Source organism: Argopecten irradians, chromosome 10 (genome assembly GCF_041381155.1).
Source record: "Argopecten irradians isolate NY chromosome 10, Ai_NY, whole genome shotgun sequence".
Classification (NCBI taxonomy): domain Eukaryota; kingdom Metazoa; phylum Mollusca; class Bivalvia; order Pectinida; family Pectinidae; genus Argopecten; species Argopecten irradians.
In genome coordinates, this window is record NC_091143.1 from 28299898 (window position 1) to 28320742 (window position 20845).

The window sequence follows — 20845 nt, forward strand, 5'->3', positions numbered from 1 at the left end:
GGCAAGCCTCAAGTTTTCTCTTTGGTGGTCTTTATAGACAGATATTACAGTACCTTGGTAACTTCTTTACCGTAGGTTTATTTAAGTTAATCAATACCTTCTTTAGTGTTGTAGGTCTCATGTCAGTGAAAATCATTTCCTCTCCGGGTATAAGGAACTTCTGCCAGTGTAGATACTCTGGTTTCTGAGTGAAAAAGTGAAGCTGATTGACTGTTAACATCAGAGTACATGTACATATCCTAACTTGAAATTTAAAAATTTGTGACACATTAGAAATGCCTGTATTAAGATATAAATTCCCATGTCTTCATATTAAATTCGGACAGGACGAGAAATGCTGACATGATTAACACTACAGTTAAACCTTTCATAGTGACCACTTGTACAATATAACACACCCTGACATAACGACCCCTTGTACAATGCGGCCAACAACTGGGTGTTTTAATATGGTCCCAACTGAAACCTATAGTGACCAATCGTAAAATAATTAGCGACGAAAATAATTTCAATCATAAAAGTCCTCACACTAATAAAGACTGTCAGTTTTAAATCCGTCAGATTGAATAATTAATTACCTTGACAATGATGTTCACTCTTTGCTGAAGACGTATACAGAACAGCAGGTCAGTTTTAACTCTGTTGAGAAAAAAGTTATCAATGTGAAATAATTAAGACAGCTTGCACTACTGTTTTCAACAAATAACTCTAGTTTATAAAATATCTAGGGGTTCAATTCTTAGTTGCAGCAATTCGTTTTTTTTTTTAAATTTTGTCTTCATTTCTCATTTAAATTAAAGGGATAAATCTATGTAGTTACAAAAACATTTTGAAAATACATGTACCAGTATATTCAAAATTATGTTTGAAATACTAAAACGTAAGTAATAACAATTACATATTGGAAGTTAGAATAAATAAAAAAAATCAATTAGTTTTCATATTTGATCTTGACTCATTGCGAGAAATACAGTAAAACTTGTATATTGGTTGTAGCCTAATAATTTTCATTCCAAGTCAAAGTTTCTGTAAGATTTTTATAGTATTAATTATATATATAACAAACTATACATATAACGTAATAATTTCATATGTACCCAGAGGTTAGTTATACCCATATTTTACTGTAGACTGAATGTAGCATTTTTTTAATTAAACCATTTTGAGATAACAAGATTAATTTATATTTATCCAAGTCTGAAAAATGAACCACATGTATGACTTCAAAAATCTTAACCTGTGGATTTCACCAACAGCTTCAACAGTGGCAACTATATTCACACATCCTGGGGCCAAGGTGTCCCTATGGAGACAAAACAAATCAAGGTAATTCATCTTTCCCTTTGATGTCAATTAAAAATTCATTTCAAAGAAACATAACTCTGTTCACAATTTTCTTTAATTACTCATTATCATTTTAAAATTTTCACTAATGAGAAATGATCAGATGGAGAAACCAGATAATTCCAGTTTTTGTTCCTATCATACTGACTTGTGCAGAAGCAGTATTGATGCAGTTTCAGTTGTAACAACCGTAAGTGGTTTACACCGTAGACGATGACAGGAGTTAGGATTTATCACTTCCGGCTTCACACACAGTTCTAGGTAAGATTTACCTGTAATTAGAACACAAGAGGTAAAATTTAGTTTTCAAGACAAAAAAAAAAAAAAAAAAAACCAATACAATAAAAAAAGCCACAAGTTAGTTTATATAAATGAGTTTGTATTTTGGGATACTGTAGAACAAAGATAAGAGTTTTCTTCATAAAAAATAATTAGGTAACAGTGACCCTCCTTTATTGCACAACATACAACCTCATCTAGAAGAGCGCACGATTAAAATATGATGTTCTAGTAACAAGATGTTTACAAGATAAAGTATGAAGTTGCTCTTTTATTCGGTGTAACATCGAGTCAAAAGTCAAAATAGAGGTCACAATGACCTTATTTTGGTACATGACACACTGCTGTGCTCAAGTGAACTAGTTGGAATACTTTAACTACTCTGCCACCACAGCCTCATTCTCTCACCTCCAATTCCCAAATAAAAGTGTTACATCACCAAAATTTCTTTTGCCCATTGAATTACTTAAGCTGTTGTACCTCTGTGTGTGATGACGAGGTTCCAGGAAGGGAATACTGCCCATTGATGTAACAACGGCAGTACCTCTGCACAGTCACAATTCTTCACCTGGTAAGAGAATGAATAGCATACTTAACATCTAGGGAGCTTACATTTAAGAAACAAGAAAAAAATAAAGGGGTCTGTAAGACCTTTCACCAAAGTGTTGTGCAAAGTAAGCAACAAAAGTAAGGAAACGTTATGCCAATTTATATTTTCAGTTTTCAGTCAACAAAGATTTGTTAAAGGCTAGTGGCATGGAAAATGGGTGAGGAGCTTAAGGGGATAGTCATAAATATGCTTTACCTATATCTTAATATCAAACCCCAGTAATTTTTACCTCAACTGGAATAGAACCTGTAGAGTCGGAGATCACCAACTGCCCTGGGTGGTCCGACTGGGCTGCTGTTACACGTCCAACTAAAATGCATCTGTTAAATTCCAAACCAAATGATATGCAAGTTCTGAATAAAGACCATGAGGTTTTAATAATGGACATTAAACTTGAGAAAGTTTTTATTTATTATTGTAATGCCATATGGTCATTTGTTTGTGAATATGACCTCATATGAGAAATTTTAAAACACCTACACTTACGTAAATTACATACTATTAAATATGTTAGCCAGATATCCAATGTAAGTTACACACTAACTAATGCATGTCAAACATATGATATTAACCAATTCATAAATGATAGATACCGAAAGCTTCATTTAAAAGATACAGAATTTTAGTGTGAGAGAATAATTAATTTATGAATGGGATATCAATGTTGACAAATTTGAAACTTTATCATGCTTTTTTATCATTGACAAAGCAAACCTTTTGTGTATCAAAGTATTCCCTGAAATGATTCCTGTCACAGAAGTGGCTGGAACAGGTGTGCAGAGCTCGCTGTGGAATGCTGTGTTCTGATTTATACACCAAGCCACATCCACTCCCAGGCACAGAGTGAGGGCATCGACATCAGGACAGCTATCCACAGTCGTCCTTAGTACATACTCGACATTCAACTCTGAACCTCTCCATATTCTGTACACACTTTCTAGCCATTCCTGAAAATGTACCATACAATATTTACAATTTACTAGTCAGTGCATGGTGTTAAAAAGATTATAAGGTTGAATTGTACATTAAATGAATGGTGAAAAAGAATAACAACATGTTGATTATACTATTAAAAGTTATAACAATAAAAAGTTTACATGATGTTTTGCTTGTCAGAAACATACCTTGGCAGTAGTATATTACAGAGTTATCTGCCCTTGTTGTTAGTAGGACGTATATGTGTTAATTGATTTTGACATCATATGTTTGCAACCGAAATGTTCATATACTTATTGCATACTTATTATAGTGGTTAACACTGTAATATGCAAAGACAACTTTTATTTAAGCATACCTTATAATACATTATGCAAAATTAATTACTTTGTGTAAAGACATTAATTATAAGTTTATAATAATAGTATGTTATTTTTTTCATTATGATGTGTTAATGATATTTTAATACCAATTTAGAAATAAATTCACATAACATTTGATAATTACTGATTTTAATTAAAATTCAAAGTTCTCCTATGTTCTTCTACAAAAACTCTTCAGCATATATACAGGTATGACATTAAAAATGTTGCATACTTGCCAACCCTCCACATTTTTGAGGGAGACTCACGATTTTTAACTCCCATTTTAGCAAGTCAAAATTCTTTAATATTCAAAAGGTCAAAAATCTGACTATACCATCAGAAACAACTGGTCAAAATATGCAAAATCCAACATTTAATTTCTTCATAGGGGGTTACCAAGTAGACTTTCTTGAGGTTAAAAGTTTAAAAATGTGAAATTACCCCAATGGGAATTTCAAAAAGTTGGCAAGTATATACTGTATATGATGTTGGTGTTTTCATATCTCTCTAATTAATTATTTCAAGTTTTTAAGTTTTTGGTTTCTATTCAACAGAACATTACATAAAGTTGTATTAATTGTTTCCATTTAACTTATTTTCTATATTTCGATTTCCAATACCCATTACTCAGAATAGAAACATATACATGTATGTTAGAGAGATTTGGCAACTCCACCATTTTTACTATTTACAAATGTATACCCAATACCCTGTACTGTGTCTAGTTTTTTCTAGTTTTTTCTTCTCCTTAACAGTTCAATACAAGGGGGTATAATTTTGCTATGTTAGAGATTATTTTTTTTACATTATAAGATAATATTAGATGATACAAAAATTATCTATCTAAATCTCTGGTTTATGACACCAATTATATAAATAAAATCAGAACATTCATTATATTTATATGTGCATATTAAATGTAGAAACCTATTATCATATATACAGTACAGGATTACATCGTACATGTGCACTGATTATCAAAGATATCATATATTACATACATGTACAAACTGTTGTTTCTGAATGTATGATAAAATCAGCAAATTGAATAACATTGTAAACAGAAAATTACGTTGTGTTTTGTTGGTATGAAGCCACAAAATTTGGCTTTCTCCACAAAGTCTCCATATGCTATGTCAATATGTAAGTTATCCATACATCCATCCTTCATCGCTGTCCATAGTACCATACCAAACTACATTTGAGTCAGTTTATGAATGATGGAGACAGAATCTGGGTTTGGACGGACGTAGGCTCAGAACTACTACAAAAGAATATATCTATACAATTAATTACCAAGTAAAATCGTTTGTTTTTGTTATCGACTTTTCATATAACGTTTCAAAATTCCAGAATGTGTTGTACACAGAAATATCGACGGTCCCTTTCCCGATCATATTTCATATTTTGTTTTGATCTCCGCATGTTTACACTTTATAAATCTCCCGCCATTTTGAATTTACGATTACGACAACGTGTTACGAAAATTAAAAACAATTTAATTTCAAAATAAAAAAAATAGTCAGGCAATATTGATTGTGTTATGAAAATCACACATGCTTTAAGAATAAATAAGCTTAGTTGTAATGTATTACATTGTACGCACTACCTGTGTCGTAAACTCATATGACTGTGACTGTGTGCATACGCTATTTTACTACTATGATGTTTTGACCGAGTAACATTTTAGTTTATTTGTTCATCTGATGATATCTATATATTTTCCTAAAAAAGTAAATGCGAATTGATGTAAAGATATCTGAAAAAAATATATCAATTTACATATATGTTATGTAAAGCAGCAAATGTATGTTCAACATAAGGCGGATAAAATTACACAGCATTTTTCTGATGTTCACCTCTCATTCGGGTGCTCTCTTGACATTTGTTCAATTACTCAACTACAAGTAGAGGAGTTCGATTGTATAATTACCCGCAGAGAAAAAATGAGGATGTGGGTAAACCGGGTATGAGAGTAACATATTTTGGTAAATTTACAGAACTATTTGAAATCATGGATCTCAGTAGACACATTTCAACCGTATTTGTATTGTTTTTATGCATCCTCGTCGCACAGAACCACGCTACGTCTTCATCTAATGATGTTCGTGACGCCGACGTGGACATTGCCAAACGGGACGTCGACAGTGTTTCTAAAAAGTCGACTGCTCCAGAAACTAAAACAGATGCACCAGTGAAGCCATCTGTTTCAAAAGACAATTCTACATCTAACAGTACAAACTCAGATGACAATGATGACTTTATTGGGTCATTGGTTGAAAATAAGGACATGTTGCTGAGAACATTATATGTGCTCATCGGTGTAACATCGATTGTTATCCTGTACTTCGTTTTCCGGGCCTGGAGGTTTGTTTTTAATTATTTCATGCCATACGGTATATCAAACATATAAGTTTGACATTCTGACAATAATGACAAAAATATGTACGTGTAACACTGCATTTATTATTCATTTATTTCAAGTTAAAAAGGTGTGGGATCGATAATAACAAGAAACTTCATAGATTTTGGTATAACAATTACTTCCATAAGCCAGTTGACGTGATTTTCGAGTTTTCCCCCTAACCTGAAACATGGCGAATGCGTTTGATTGGATTCGAACCCAGGACCACTAGCTGGCATATCAATGCTCGACCAACCAAGCTGTACAAAGATCTCTATATTGTGGTTATAGTATTTATCCACGTGTTTCAAGGTCCAAAACAATTCATTCACATAAATTATTTTCAATGCCTATCCATTAGGAACAGAACATGAGACCTCTTTACTAATACAGGGGTTTCAAGATCCCAAAATGACGCGGGTAAAGTAAGAATTACCGTCAATTAGTCACACCTTTCGGTAATTATTAAGTAATATAAATCTAGCCGAGGACAAAAAGATGATTAGTCAAACCTCAATGTTTCGAAGATCAAGGGACCAACAGAATAACTTCGAAATGTTGAGATTTTGAATTATTGAATCAAACATATGTGTAATTGTCATTTACAATACATGTATGAACAAGACATAGTGATTAGGGGAACGTCTGCATTTCACACTTACGTTCAGGTAAAACAGTTTTGTAATTCCGCTTGTAATTCTGTTGCTGACAAAACACTTATCTATAGTAAAAGAGTCATGTAGGCATGCGCAATTAACCAGTGATCACAAAATTATGTTGGTTGAATTCATCTCAGTAATTTAAAGAAGCTCTTATCAGCTGAATATGGCAAATTTTGCTATGAAAATTTGGCACAATTCAAACAATGGACACACTATAGCTATAGCAGGGCAGATATTTCCCAATCTTAATAAGCACTCATTTCAATGTACATAAATAAATTTAGTCTTTTGTAATTTGTTAAAAAAGTTTTTTCTAAAATATTTCATATTCTAAAATTATAGCTGCATGATCTCGGTAATCTGTTTGGGATAAACCTTAATCCCATCGTATGAGAGGGTACTAGTGAGCTTATTAAATTATTGAATGTTATTTTGCTGATTGCATTGTAACTGTTTAAAACACTTTCAGTATCAACCCCAGTCTACACACATTTCACCTGGGGCACCTTTGAAATATTCTTGCCATGTTCAAATTAGATATAGATTCCTGATCATGATTTCTTGGTTTGGTTTGACTATATGGTATAATGCCCTATTAACAGCCAGGTACTGGATCCTTTAAGGACGTGCCAAGTTTAGATCGGAGGATTGCCCAGACCACCTTTACAGACCAGTGGTCAGTACCTGGCAACTGCCTGACATGAGATTCACACTCGTGTCCCAGAAGTGAATCACTTGTCGGTACATCATATGGAAACCGCTCTGCCCCCATGGAATATATAACGAGTTTTAAGTGGCTTTTAAAAGTTCTGAACAGATGTACATGAATATCAATATTTCATGAAAGTAAACGATAATATTTGTATCTTCTTAAAATGAAATTTTATTTTATTGAAAATTTGAAATTTAATTATATAACTGCAGCATTATTCTGCTTAAGCTAATTAAACAAGTTATGAGAAAAGAAGTTTCTCGTCTATATCAATGTAAACAGACTTGCCTGCAGCATTTCCTGCTATGTAAGAATGCCTCTGTCTGGCTAGCCCATTAACAGTTAAGTGAACCTTTATCTGTCCAATAACTTGCATAAGGCCTAATGGTATTAGCTGTAACATGTCTAACTCTTCATAAGTTTATTCAGACTTATTAACAATTCTGTAGTTTTGAATACATAATGTGTATAGCCTTTTTAACTCTCAAAGTTGTATGGTCTGTGACTTGTTGTATTTTTGACAGAGAAAAAGTATTTAAAGTGTTCTTCATATTTTTCTCTGCCTCTCTTAGTTTTAAACTTTCAATATTTATGGACTTTTTTTAAAGTTCCTATTCATAAAGTTTTTAAACAACTAAATTAAAATATTGATTTTTGACGTGTACATGTTTAAAATAGCTTGGAAGTATCAAAACTGTTTTGATCTTTTCCTATCTATACAGACATTGCCATTATTGACCATGTGATATGGCTCGGGAGGTTCTGATCTATATGGTAACGCGGATGTTGGTCACATGATGCAACTCGGTTTTCCGATATAACCCGAAAGTGTGAAACATGGTGTTGACTGTGGCGGTTCCTTCAAAACGAATGATATTTCAATAATTTCATGCAACATTTACTGTAATGTCAAATATATTGGTACTTTTATGGATCTGAACCATCATAACCTTTCATATTCAAATTATAAACATTATATGTTTTACGACAGTTTGTGATGGTGAAAATTACAAGAAATACAACTTTAAAGAATGTACATATAGCTATAGGTCAAATGCAATAGTGCAGTTTCTAAACATAACATGTTTGAAAATTTACAGATATAAGAATTAAAATACTCAATATTTGCATTTGCATCATCCCCATACATCCCCATATCCTTTTTACAACATGACTAGCGTTTGTATTATTGCCATCTCGAATACTGTACAGGTCAGAGAAATCACTATATTTGGCAGTAAATACACAATCATGTGATCATTAGTGACCCATAAATTAATACAATTTCATATTTTGGCCCATGGCATGAATTAGGTACAAGCACGTGACTCGAATTACTGCGTTTTTACTGCAAAAAAACGTGTGTTTTGTACCATTTGGGGGAATATTCCCTGCGGATCGTGGTTTCATTTCCAAAGCTAGGAAACAGATTGAATTTAAAAAAAAACAGACACAAAAAGAACAAGTAAAACTACATATTAATGAGAGTCACAAAAATTCACATAGAACACAAACAAAGAACACATATATAGTACATACATATAAACTATATGGACAATGGTGATTCCTTCAGTCAGTGGCTATGATTAGCTGTGATCGCTGAAGGCTTGTCTGGTTTATCTAATGAATGGCATATCAAAATGGTGAACAGCCTAAATTAAAAATTATATTTAACACACAGATATAGAAGTTCACTAGGTAAGAGCCTTTGGGTATACAATACAGTACTCGTTTGTTTGTTTGTTTGATTAATTAACGTCCTATTAACAGCTATGGTCATGTAAGGACGGCCTCCCATGTATCCTGTGTGTTGTGTGCATGTTGTGCGAGGTGCGTGTTTTGGGAGACTGCGGTAAATTCATGTTATGTCTTCTTGTATAGTGGAACTATTGCCCTTTTTATAGTGCTATATCACTGAAGCATGCCGCCGAAGACACCAAGCAACACACCCCACCTGGTCACATTATACTGACAACGGGCAAACCAGTCGTCCCACTCCCCGTTTGCTGAGCGCTAAGCAGGAGCAGAAACTACCACTTTTATAGACTTTGTTGTGTCTCGGCCAGGGGACAGAACCCAGAGCCTTCCTCACAGGGGCAAACGCCCCACGCAAGGCCAAAAGTGAGGTGGTGCCAAGGAAGGCATTAGGAAAGATAAAGTCAGTTAGGAAGAAAAGAAAAGATAAGATCCTAAATTTAGTCCATGGCTGGAGAGTATGGTAATGTCAATACCCTTGGCTCTTGAAGTTGTGCAATCTGATTTATCTTGATCTCCACTCTGTTCCAGTAAACCTACCCTCTGTTACATCATGGCTAGAAGATCAAGATGTATGATTTTAATCTGAATCAGATTGGAATTGTGTTTCAGAATTAATCCTTCGTGTCATAATTAGTCATTTGAGAAATGGAGACGATTATATCAGTGGTATTAGTGATATAGGGACAGGGAAGGCTTGACATGATGTAATATTGTATCTCTCCTATATGGGTCCAGCCATGCTTTGCCTTTTATCAAATAACTTGTCAGGGCACAATCTTCTTTATTATACTCAAGTGAGAATCCTGCATTTTGATTGGTCGAGAGATATTTGGTATTTTACACTATCACACGGCAGGTAACATTAGCATAATAGGAAACAATAGACACGTTCGTAGCAACCCCCTAGCAACGGGTGATAGTGTATTTTTGACAGTGCAAAATATTAACCGCCCGAAAAAGATGCGCACTCGTTTCTTTTTTCGACGCCATCTTTGTTTTTTGAAGCAACGCTTCAAAATTTATCTAGAGCAATTTAGTAATAGTTTTGCCAAATTAGTCTATTTATCAATATATTTTTATCAAATTAAGGAAGGAGCTTTCCGTTCACGTCTTTTCGCATACCGTCAAAGTGCTCTATGCTGGCTTTTATGAACCCGTCGGTGATTAGGTGAACGGAAGACATGCGATTTCAAGCGTCTTCGTGACGTTGCTAATGTTGTAAACAGACGACGAGACGAAATCCAAATTCATTGAGATATACAAAAAGTTATAATTTAAACAAACGCAGGAGACAAGACAACAAGAATTTTCACTAAATGCTTATTGTGAGTATTCTTTTTTATAATGCAATGATAGTTAGCGCTACTGAGTAGAAGCTGATATGCTATTCTACTGCCGACGGTGACTGTTCGACTTTTGCTAAAATCAGTTACAATGTTTCAATAGGTTGCAAATACTTAAAAACTAGTTTTGTTTCTAGACTTTTGGTATAATAAAATAAATACTACCTGCATTAGAGGGTGACAGTGCCTAGTGTCACCCCTCGGAATATCACTGTCACCCTCGGCTTCGCCTCGGGTGACAGTGATATCCTCGGGGTGACACTAGGCACTGTCACCCTCTAATGCAGGTAGTATTTATATAATATTACTGTCATTACTTGACACTTTAACCATGGCTTTATCTAGATGAGGTTGAGTTGCAATTGTATGATCACTGATCTATACTTTGGCCATTATTACCGCGGGTAAAGAATAACTTGGTCGGGCTACATCTCCTGTACCAGATAGGGGATTTTAGTTTTCGCCTTGTTGAGAGATATGATATTTGATAGTGAGGAGACTGAGGAGCAGGACATCTAAGAGACCCTTGACTTTTAGCAGATTCAGGAGTCAAATCAAAATTTATCAGAAATCTGAAGAGTCAAATCTGATTTTTGGGAGTTTAAAACATACTCTCAGTGGTCTACTGGATGCCCTGTAAAAGTGTATTGTATATCTGAACATTTACATGTAATGATTGTCATGATGTTGATTTTCTTCCAGAATCCGAGGACGGAGGTCAAAATCAAGAAAATATGGACTTATCACAACAAGGGGATCAGATCTGGAGATGGCGCCACTCGACGCTGATGACGAAGATGATGATATGACAGTTTTTGAAATGAATGACCGCCATAAATAGCATATCGGAAAACCTCATCATCCAAAGTATGTACAATTTGTAAAATTGTTCTGTTTACTTTTTGGTGTTTTGAAGATTTTCATGCCTATTACTTATATGGTTTTAACTCACCTGGCCTGTAAGACCTGTGAGTTTATGCTTTGGCCCATCCTCTGGTTGGATATTGGTTTGCAGATGATAACTTGAGAACTGAATGATGGAATCTGCTAAACTTCCAACTGTGGTAGTTTAAATGAGAGAATACAGCTTGGGACTGAAATTTGGGTCAAACAGTGAACTAAAAAGATCAATGTTACTAAAAATATTTGTTTTTTTTTTTTAATTTTTAATTTTCGAACATTTTACACAGTATATATAAATGGACACTAACACACAAACACTTGCATATGCACTCATTCACAATACTTAAAAACATCAAATTGTACGTTATGAGACATCCATAAAAACATATATTTACCATTAATAGCAAACCATAACGCACATATATGCATGCTCTCACTCTCTCTCTCTCTCTCACACATACACACACACACACTCACATACATACAGACAGACAGACAAGACAGACAGATGGACAGACATACTAAAGAAGAAAGATAAGAAGGAAGAAGAAAGAAGAGGGAGGAGGTACCGTTACACATACACTATATTATAGTTTAAATATATTATATTGAATAAAAAAATAAATAAATTGTTCTGAAGAATCGTGCTGATCGGCTATATAAACCGGTTAACCCTAACCAAAGATAAAAAGAAAATTAAAGTAAGTTAGCAGTAGTAAAATACTAAGTGAAAGACTAGGGTAAAGGTATATACTTAAAGGTCTAATAAAGGTTTCCATTTCCTCCAGCCTATTTCAAATTGCCTTTTACACCCGGTCCACCCCAACTGCGAATGATAAATATTATGAAGTTCCTTACCGTCAATCGATTGATTTGTAACACAGCGAGAAATTCTGTACCGTGTAGCGATAAACGCTAACACTCTACCGACACAACGTGGCTATTTTTAGACTCGAGTACTGTCGCCAAATCCACAGGTAAATCGCGGGGCGCTCTGGCTACATCAGCTATACCAAACACAATCGTAAATGTTACAAATACCGTAAAATCTTGTGTTACTTACACACCAGTGTACTTTGCACATGTATTTTTTCTTATGGCTTTAAATACTGAAAAAAATCTACTATCGGTATATTTTGCGCATTCAAATTTTGGGGAAAACGATGTCCGGGGAACCACAAATTCAGTGTTATAAAGGTGGTAATTTCATTGCAAAACATTCACAATAAATGCTTGACAACTTGCACAAAGAAGTGTTGTATTTAGAAGAAATAACATAATATAATTGCACTGTGCTTGTTTTCTTTTATTGGCCACCGTAACTGAAACAGTGAAATATATCTTGCAGAACATGTCAAAAACATTGGCAGTCCGCCGTATTCGATCCGTACACATGTCAATGTCTGGAGATATTACACATGAATAGTTATCAGAACTATTTGAAAATATTATAATTTAGTTACTTTAATATTGCCACAATAAGTTTTAAGTGTGTTTGAGATCATTAACAAACTTTAAAGAGCATTCCGATAGCATTTACGTTGGCTTGCAATAATCACATCGTGAGTGAACTCACTATCTGTACGGCACCAGATCCAAGCTAATGGCTAATTATATATAACAGTACGGTTAAAATGCCACTAACCTTCTAGCTTGTCAGTTTTGCTGTAATAATATTACAAACCACTTATTGAAAATCCTAAATATAGGACAGTTTAGGACTCGTCTTATAAATCCCACGTGTGTTTTGACTTTTTGCACACGGCCTGCAGCCGGGACATGTTATGGCGGTTCCCTACGTAATGAGCATAGCTAGATCTATAAGGAGTTTCATATGCAGTTTTACTAGAAATATGAAGATTTGTTAAAATATCTAAAATAAAGAAATACTAGTCAAGTGAATGTTGATGCAATTTGAAGAATATTTGTTTTGTTTTTAAGTAGATACAGACGCATTGTTGATGATATATAGATCGGTTAAGCTAACTAGCCATTCAGTTTCGTTAAGCTGGATGAGAGGCCCGAGCGTAGCATCCAGTACCAGTTTACCTGTGGATTTGGCGACAGTACTCGAGTCTAAAAATAGCCACGTTGTGTCGGTAGAGTGTTAGCGTTTATCGCTACACGGTACAGAATTTCGCGTAATATGGTCACTTTGACTAAAAAACATATATTTTTGAACTAAAAAATTATCCTTAATTACATTAATAAGAGCATTGATATTTAAAGAGTTGCTAAGACATCTGGTTTTATAAATGTAATGTTTCATAATTATCAAAATTTCATTGTCAACAGAGCTACAATTTTGTAAAACTATTCCAAAAAGAAATGAATCTTTATTATATGCAAAGGGAATAAACAATAAATCTAATAAAGTTTCAAAATTTTGAAGCAGAGTTTGCACCTCTTTGCATTCCCATAGGCAATGTATAATTGTCTCCCTTTCTGTATTACATAAAGTACACATTGGACTAGGATTTATTCCTATCTTATGAAGGAAGGTATTAGTAACTAATATATGATGAACAATTCTGACTTGAAACCATATCAATTTGGAATTTTTTGTTACCTTAAATGGAAGAGTATATATTTTTAACCACATTTCTGTATCAAAGTTAAAGCTCAAATTCCATTTTCTAGTACCTGTTGGAGTTGTAGATGGAGTTATGATAAACCTATAGAAGTCTTTCACACCCTTTTTGCTTTTAAAGAAAATTTCTAATAATTGTGGTATAAAAGGGTATGAAAGTTTCTCTGGTTTTATTTCGAGATTTCTTAAATAGCGCTTTATTGACAATATTAGTCCATGGTATTGTAAAAAATTAGTATCTATTCCAAATTTTTGTATAAATTCGTCAAAAGAAAGAAAAGTAAAATTGTCAGAATTTTTCATCAAATCATTTAAAATTAAAATACCTGACCTAAACCAATTGGGGTAAAAAACAAATTTATTATCAATTTTAATATCATTGTTGTACCAGAGAGGTGTTTTGAGGATACACTCTTGTCTATTTAGCCTCATATCTTCAGAATAATTTAATTTATCCCATGCTTTAAAGACATCTTTCCAAAATTGATTACGACATCTGGATATACACAATTTTACATAATCCTTCCCACAATTATATATCTTATTTAAATCTAGAGTTGACTTGAGGATCAGATACCATTTGCCTGAAGACGAAAATAATCTTCTAACCCATCCTAACTTTAATGAATGGATGAAAGCATACAAGTCAATCATCTTAAGCCCACCATCTGCATATTTTTGAATCATAACATCTGATTTGATCTTATGGCATTTACCATTCCACAAAAAATCAAGTAATAAAGAATTTATTGTAGCTAAATATTTTTCTGGTGGGTTTGGTAAGGTTATAAATAGATAGTTAAGTTGCGAGATCAATAAAGATTTAATAACATTGATTTTCCCAATTGGAGTCAAGCTCCTCCTCTTCCAAACAGTAAGAAGTGACTTGAGTTTTACAATTTTTTTGTCAAAATTCATTTTTGGTATCTGATCTAAATCAACTGAAAATTCAACCCCCAAAAATGTAAATCTGGTTTTCCCCCACTGTAAATTCAAATCTGGCCTATATGTTACATTACTGTATTTATAGCTCCCTAACCATATAACTTGTGTTTTACTAGTATTAATATTTAAACCTGAAATTTTTGCATAGTTATTCAACTCAGATATAGACTCATTAAGAGACCTCTCTGACCCATCTAGTATCAAACCAGTGTCATCTGCATATTGCACGTTCAAAATTGGTACATTATCTACATCAATGCCTTTAATATAATTATTATTTCTAATTCTTGCAGCTAGAACTTCTGCACATATAATAAAAATGTAGGGAGCTATTGGATCTCCTTGACGACAACCTCTTTCTATACTGATACGTTCCGATAAATTTCCCCCTTGATTAATTGAAGAATATACATTATTGTTAAATAGTTTTAACCACTTTCTTATTTCTGGTCCAAAGTTAAAATAGTTAAAAACTTTATCAATAAATCTCCATGAAACGGAGTCAAATGCCATTTCGAAATCTACTAACATCAACATACCTGGAATATTTAAATCTTCAACATATTGCATTACATCATACACTGTGCGGACATTTTCACCTATATACCTACCAGATAAAAAGCCAGTCTGATCTTCATTGATAATTTTATCTAAAACTGTTTTGATTCTTTGTGAAATTACCCCTGAAGCAATTTTATATGTAATATTTAAGAGTGTAATTGGCCTCCAGTTTTTTAAGAAGTGGCGTGGCTTATCTCCCTTGGGAATACACACAATAATTCCATGTCTTTGGGTAACTGAACATTGACCTACTAAAAAACCATGATTTAAAGAGCGCACAACAAAACTACCTAAATTCCTCCAAAAAACTTTAAAAAATTCTGAAGTGAAACCATCTGACCCTGGACTCTTATTATTTTTCATACCTCTTAGAACTTTTCCTGCTTCCTCAAACGTTATCTTACCCTCTAAGCTATCTGACTCAGTATTACTTAATTTTGGAATATTACAATTTTCTAAATGTACTTCTAAGTCAACGTTATCAGTCTCCCTAAACTTATAAAGATTTTCATAAAATAATCTTACTTCAGACAGGACTTCCTCTTGTTTAGTTATAATATCTCCGTTATCTTTTTGTATTTTAGGTATGATCTTAGAAGTGAAATTTCTGTTTTCTAAATTTAAAAAATATGATGTTGGTTTCTCCCCCTCCTCAATCCATTTTGCCCTTGATCTAATTAGACTGCCCTTAACTTTTTTAACACGTACAGCTTCCAACTCCTTTCTTAATCTATCTAATTGTTCATGGTCAGGATCAGTTTCCGCCTCTAATAATTCAATTGAAGTCTTAAGATTATCCTCAAGTACACTAGCTTGTTTTTTCCTAAAAGATGAATATGATATAGATCTACCCCTTATTTCCATAAGTAATGTTTCCAGAAATAATTGATCATTTATTAAAAACTGTATATCACTATTAGAAATATTTTCAATAGAATTAAAATTATACACAGGTAAACAGTACTGCAGCTTGACCTCCTCAATACAAGTTTTAATCATTTCCAGATATTCAGATTCAAATAATAAAGAGTTGTTAAATTTCCAAAGTCCCTTCCCTTTTTTAAATTCATTCAAAGTCAAAGATAATGTTGGAATAGAATGGTCAGATCTATAACCCGGTTCAATTCTGGACCTATTAACACTAGAAAGAAGAGTTTCGGATATTAAAAAGAAGTCCAGTCTTGCTTGTTTTATAGGATTTACTTTTCTCCAGGTATAGCTCCTAGTATCTGGATGGTGCTCCCTAAAAATGTCAATTAAACTATAATTTTGAATGATTTCCAAGACTTTATTTCTGGCTGCAGGATTATTCACATGTCTATAATTATTATCGTAGTCTAAATTTGGTTCTACAACTAAGTTGAAGTCTCCACATATAATAATATTATCATTCCCAAAGCCATTGACCGTGTCTATAACTAAGTCATAAAAGCTTGGTGTGTCCTGGTTTGGTCCATATAAAGAGATAAGTGTTGTTCTGGACCCATCAATAACTATATCAAGAGCAAGAAAATTACCACTCGAGTCCCTTTTTTCTTTATAAACTTTAAATTCAAAGTTATTATTCAAAAGGATTGCCACGCCACATGCATTAGATTTAAAAGAACTAAAATATGTGTGATACCCCCACTCGTTTTTAATAATTTGTTCCTGTTCAGGAGAAAAATGAGTGTCCTGTAAACAATATATACTATATCGTTTATCTCTTAAATAAGAAAATACGTCTTTCCTTTTGACCCTGTCACCCAACCCCTGACAGTTCGCTGATAGCACCGTGATGTCATTGGTGTTCATGATATCATATGTGTAACCAGATGACTTGGCACCTCCCAACAAAGAGAAAGTAGAACATAAAGAAAGAAAAAAAGAGTAAAGGAGAAGAAGAAGGTAAAACATACAAACCATGGTCAGAGAATAGTGACTCACTATCCACTACACACCTGCTCACAACCAAAAAACACACCGACCGTCCACTACACACCTGCTCACAACCAAAACACATCGGCCGTCGACTACACGTGTGCCAAACCGGAAATAACAGAGTGGAGATAAAACGAAGTAATAGGAAGAAAAAACCCGGAGCTCGGGAATCCGGAAAGAAAAAAAGTTAGCAACACACCAACACATATTTTAAACACATATTTTACACAAGATTTTGTTTTGTTTGTTTTTGAAATTAATCAATTACATACTTCCACGATATAAAATTTCAATAATAAGTGGTAGACATCAAGGTTTGTCAACGTAAGAAAAGTAAATGTAAAAAAAGAAAAAACCACAAAAAATAACACACAAAACACAGAAAGAAGAATGAAAAAAAAAAATAATGAAAAATAAAAAAAAAAAAAAAAAACCGAGAAAAAAACTAGAAACAGTTATATGGTTCTTTTTGTTTTACATAAATGAATAGATTTCCCATTCATGCCTAAGCATATACATATTACGTTACACTGTTCATATACTGTATGGTATAAATTTACTATTTAGTGTTCGTTACATGTACTTTAATAATTAACGCAGGACCCAGGCACGCTCACAGTTCAAATAATTTGTTAAAGATATATATACATTTTATTGATATGAACATGTAAACCGTAAACACCGTAAAGCATAACGTGTATACATATATGTGTACAACCACATATCGCTACCGTGTCCCACCAATGTAAGTGGAAGCAGTGACCATAGCATGCCTGTGTGTGCGTGTGTATTAATTAGTGCGCACAGGCGCATATGAAATAAACTATTTTAATCACAACCCACACTTTATATAAAAAGAAAAGTTAAATGAAGTCTTCACCGGCATTTTGCCCTGTATACGTCCTTCCTCTCGACACGTGTAATATTGTGACACAGTACCACAAATATGCAGAGAAAGGAATGTATACAGAGTCAAACCCCTGTGGTTGTATACGAATGTTCTTTTCAAAGGAACTCGCATGCATGTGTGTGCGTGTGTATCTGCTCGCGCAGGCGCATATAAAAATACACTATTTAATCACAACCCACACTTTATAAGATCAATGTTACTAAAAATATTTGTTTTGTCAAATATTGATTCCCAGACGATAACTTGTGAATAGATTGATGGATTTTGTTGAAACTTCACAACTTGTTCACAATCCATGTAAAATGAAAATAATTTATTGAAAACTTTCTTTTTGTCTTTCAGATGTGGCCTTCTCTTATCCATTTCACATTCCATGATGTAGCCATGTAGGTCTGCTATTATCCTTATATCACAGACAGGTTATCACTAAAAAAAGACTAGACGATCACATCTTCAAAAAAATAATCTTCTTCCCCAGGACAAATATTGACAGCAGCAAAGAATAATGGAATCACCAATCCAAGGCAAATCCAATGATAATGAATTGTTGATTAAAGAATAACACATCCAGCATCTCTCTGGGTGTAAGTTTTACTGGTGAACAATGTGACCAAAAGGGTAAACTGGCTATGGCACTACTCTGCACCAATCCGTGATCATTGGTCAAACAAACAGTGTTACTAGTAACGGCAACACTCTGCGTCAATTCTTGACCACTGGCATGGTCAAACATTTAAAATGATAATGTTTATCAAATAACTTACTTTACTATCTTATTTACTGTTCATATATAATTGCATTGCTTTGGCAAATCACCAGCCAGAACACATGGATCAGTGCTTTCTTATTATACTATATAATGAATTTGCTTAAATATTTTATTTGAGTGTTTAGGTGACCTAACTTGAAATCCAGATGAGACATTTTTATGTTGTGATTTGAATAGAAAGTCAAAAGAAGGTAGTTTCCTGTATTATTTGACCAAAGAAACATATATCTTCAAGTTTATATGATATTTTTCAGCTTCAGTCAATCATTTTCACACAATGTTTAGAGCTTTTACAAAATAATTATACAGAGTAATTTTAAAGATGAGTGTTAAATCCTATGATATCACAAACACTGGGTAAATCAAAAAGATTCCGGTAAGGATTGAAACAGATTTGATACAGATGAAGATATCTGTATGATTTATATAATCTTTTTTTAGAGTCACCTTGTCATGTAATTGTTACAATATTTTAAGCAAGTTCAAATACCATTCATGATTGTCAGTCATATTTAATTATTCATGATTGTCAGTCATAACAGAATGTTTGTATTCAATATAGAAAGGAGTGCTTTGTAATTATACCATGAGGGGTGAGAATGTACTTTGTGAAATGCTCTGAAGTGTTGACATATTCACAATAAATCGCATTTTGTATACATGTATCCATATACATGTACATAGATGTCAACTTATAATATAAAAATATCACATGTTTATTGGATTCCATATTAGATTTTGTTTGAAAAGTTTGATTGATGAAAATAGTAGGTTCATTCATTACCAGGTAGTTTGTTTTTTTTTAAATTATTTTCTATTTTTTAAAGTTTGTCACCATTGCAGTTTAGGAAATAATTCATTTTTCACTTTAGTAAACATCTTTTGTTTAAACCAGGTTTTTGTTTCCTTTGTAGTATTATGTACATTGGATATGATTTTTCCAATTTGATAATTTGGTAATGCATTTCCATAGTTTCCCTTATAGATTTACACCAGTTATCAGATTTAGTAATGATAACTGAATAGTGTTTTTAAATCAATGGATGATGTCTTTTCTGTTTTGTACAAAAATGATCGGACGAGTGTTATTACTTGTGTTCATATACAGATATGACGGTGATGTTTAATGCCCAATAACTCCATAGTTTTGTTCCATATCATCCTCAGTCACCCAGACGATATATGTACAATAACATTGGTACTAACGTTAATGTATATATATCGCCTAGGTTACTCTACATGTCTTGTCCCACTTTTAACTTCCTGTGATTATGTTTGAATGAAGTTTAAGTCTAATAATTTCATTTATGTTTTACTAGTATATTATAGGATGTTTTGTGTGAACTTGATAGGAAAATATAGTTTGAGCACATATGCTCTTAAAGTTTTTAAAGGTGAAAATGATGATCCTGGAATATCAATCTTATTGAAATTATCTGTATCCAGCTATAAATATCCACTTCACATGTTTAAACTTTTTTTTTCTGAAAATTACCAGTAATTCATATGGTATGGCACAGACATTACAATATGATCTGAATTGTATTTTGTAAGTAAAAATAGAGGAAAAGGGTTATTTGAATAGATTTGTATGTATTAATATGTACTTGTATTATTGGTGATATTATTGAATCCGGAAATCCATTTGTTTCACAATGTTATTGTTTAAAATTTTATGTTTTTGTTGACTGTATGATAATCCATGTAACATGCTTGTTTGTATCAACGACTGTGTCGGTCTGCATATAAATATCACTGATAACTGTATACTATTCAGTTCTTTTCTCATATTATGTTGATAAGTAGTTTATAAGAGTCACAATACCAACATACT

The 20845-nt window shown here is 33.2% G+C and overlaps 2 protein-coding genes across 3 annotated transcripts in view; one reads left to right on the plus strand and one right to left on the minus strand.

Annotated features, from left to right (window-relative positions):
• The window catches only part of LOC138333555 (CST complex subunit CTC1-like), a 28690-nt gene extending 23707 nt beyond the window's left edge, over positions 1-4983 (minus strand). The window contains exons 1-9 of one of the 2 annotated variants that reach the window (XM_069282007.1): positions 4966-4983; positions 4607-4798; positions 2948-3180; positions 2463-2553; positions 2104-2191; positions 1493-1616; positions 1238-1303; positions 579-639; positions 98-184 (exon numbers count right to left, since the gene is read on the minus strand). In XM_069282007.1, coding sequence (XP_069138108.1) covers positions 98-184; positions 579-639; positions 1238-1303; positions 1493-1616; positions 2104-2191; positions 2463-2553; positions 2948-3180; positions 4607-4723 — 867 coding nt within the window. In that variant the 5' untranslated portion in view covers positions 4724-4798; positions 4966-4983. Of the gene's footprint in view, positions 1-97; positions 185-578; positions 640-1237; positions 1304-1492; positions 1617-2103; positions 2192-2462; positions 2554-2947; positions 3181-4606 lie in introns of both variants that reach the window. The other variant, XM_069282008.1, reaches the window with a different exon arrangement.
• A 449-nt stretch (positions 4984-5432) lies between these two features.
• LOC138333556 (membrane protein FAM174B-like) lies at positions 5433-20505 on the plus strand. Its single transcript, XM_069282009.1, has 3 exons — positions 5433-5901; positions 11116-11280; positions 18585-20505. Exons 1-2 carry the CDS (start codon positions 5504-5506, stop codon positions 11252-11254), a joined length of 537 nt encoding a protein of 178 aa, XP_069138110.1. The 5' UTR covers positions 5433-5503; the 3' UTR covers positions 11255-11280; positions 18585-20505.
• The last annotated feature ends 340 nt before the right edge of the window (positions 20506-20845 follow it).

Excerpts from the sequence above, each read along its gene's own strand:
- LOC138333556 (XM_069282009.1), top strand. The coding sequence starts at position 5,504 with ATGAGAGTAACATATTTTGGTAAATTTACAGAACTATTTGAAATCATG. Across the intron at positions 5,902-11,115 it reads TTCGTTTTCCGGGCCTGGAG|AATCCGAGGACGGAGGTCAA; the intron begins GTTTGTTTTTAA and ends ATTTTCTTCCAG.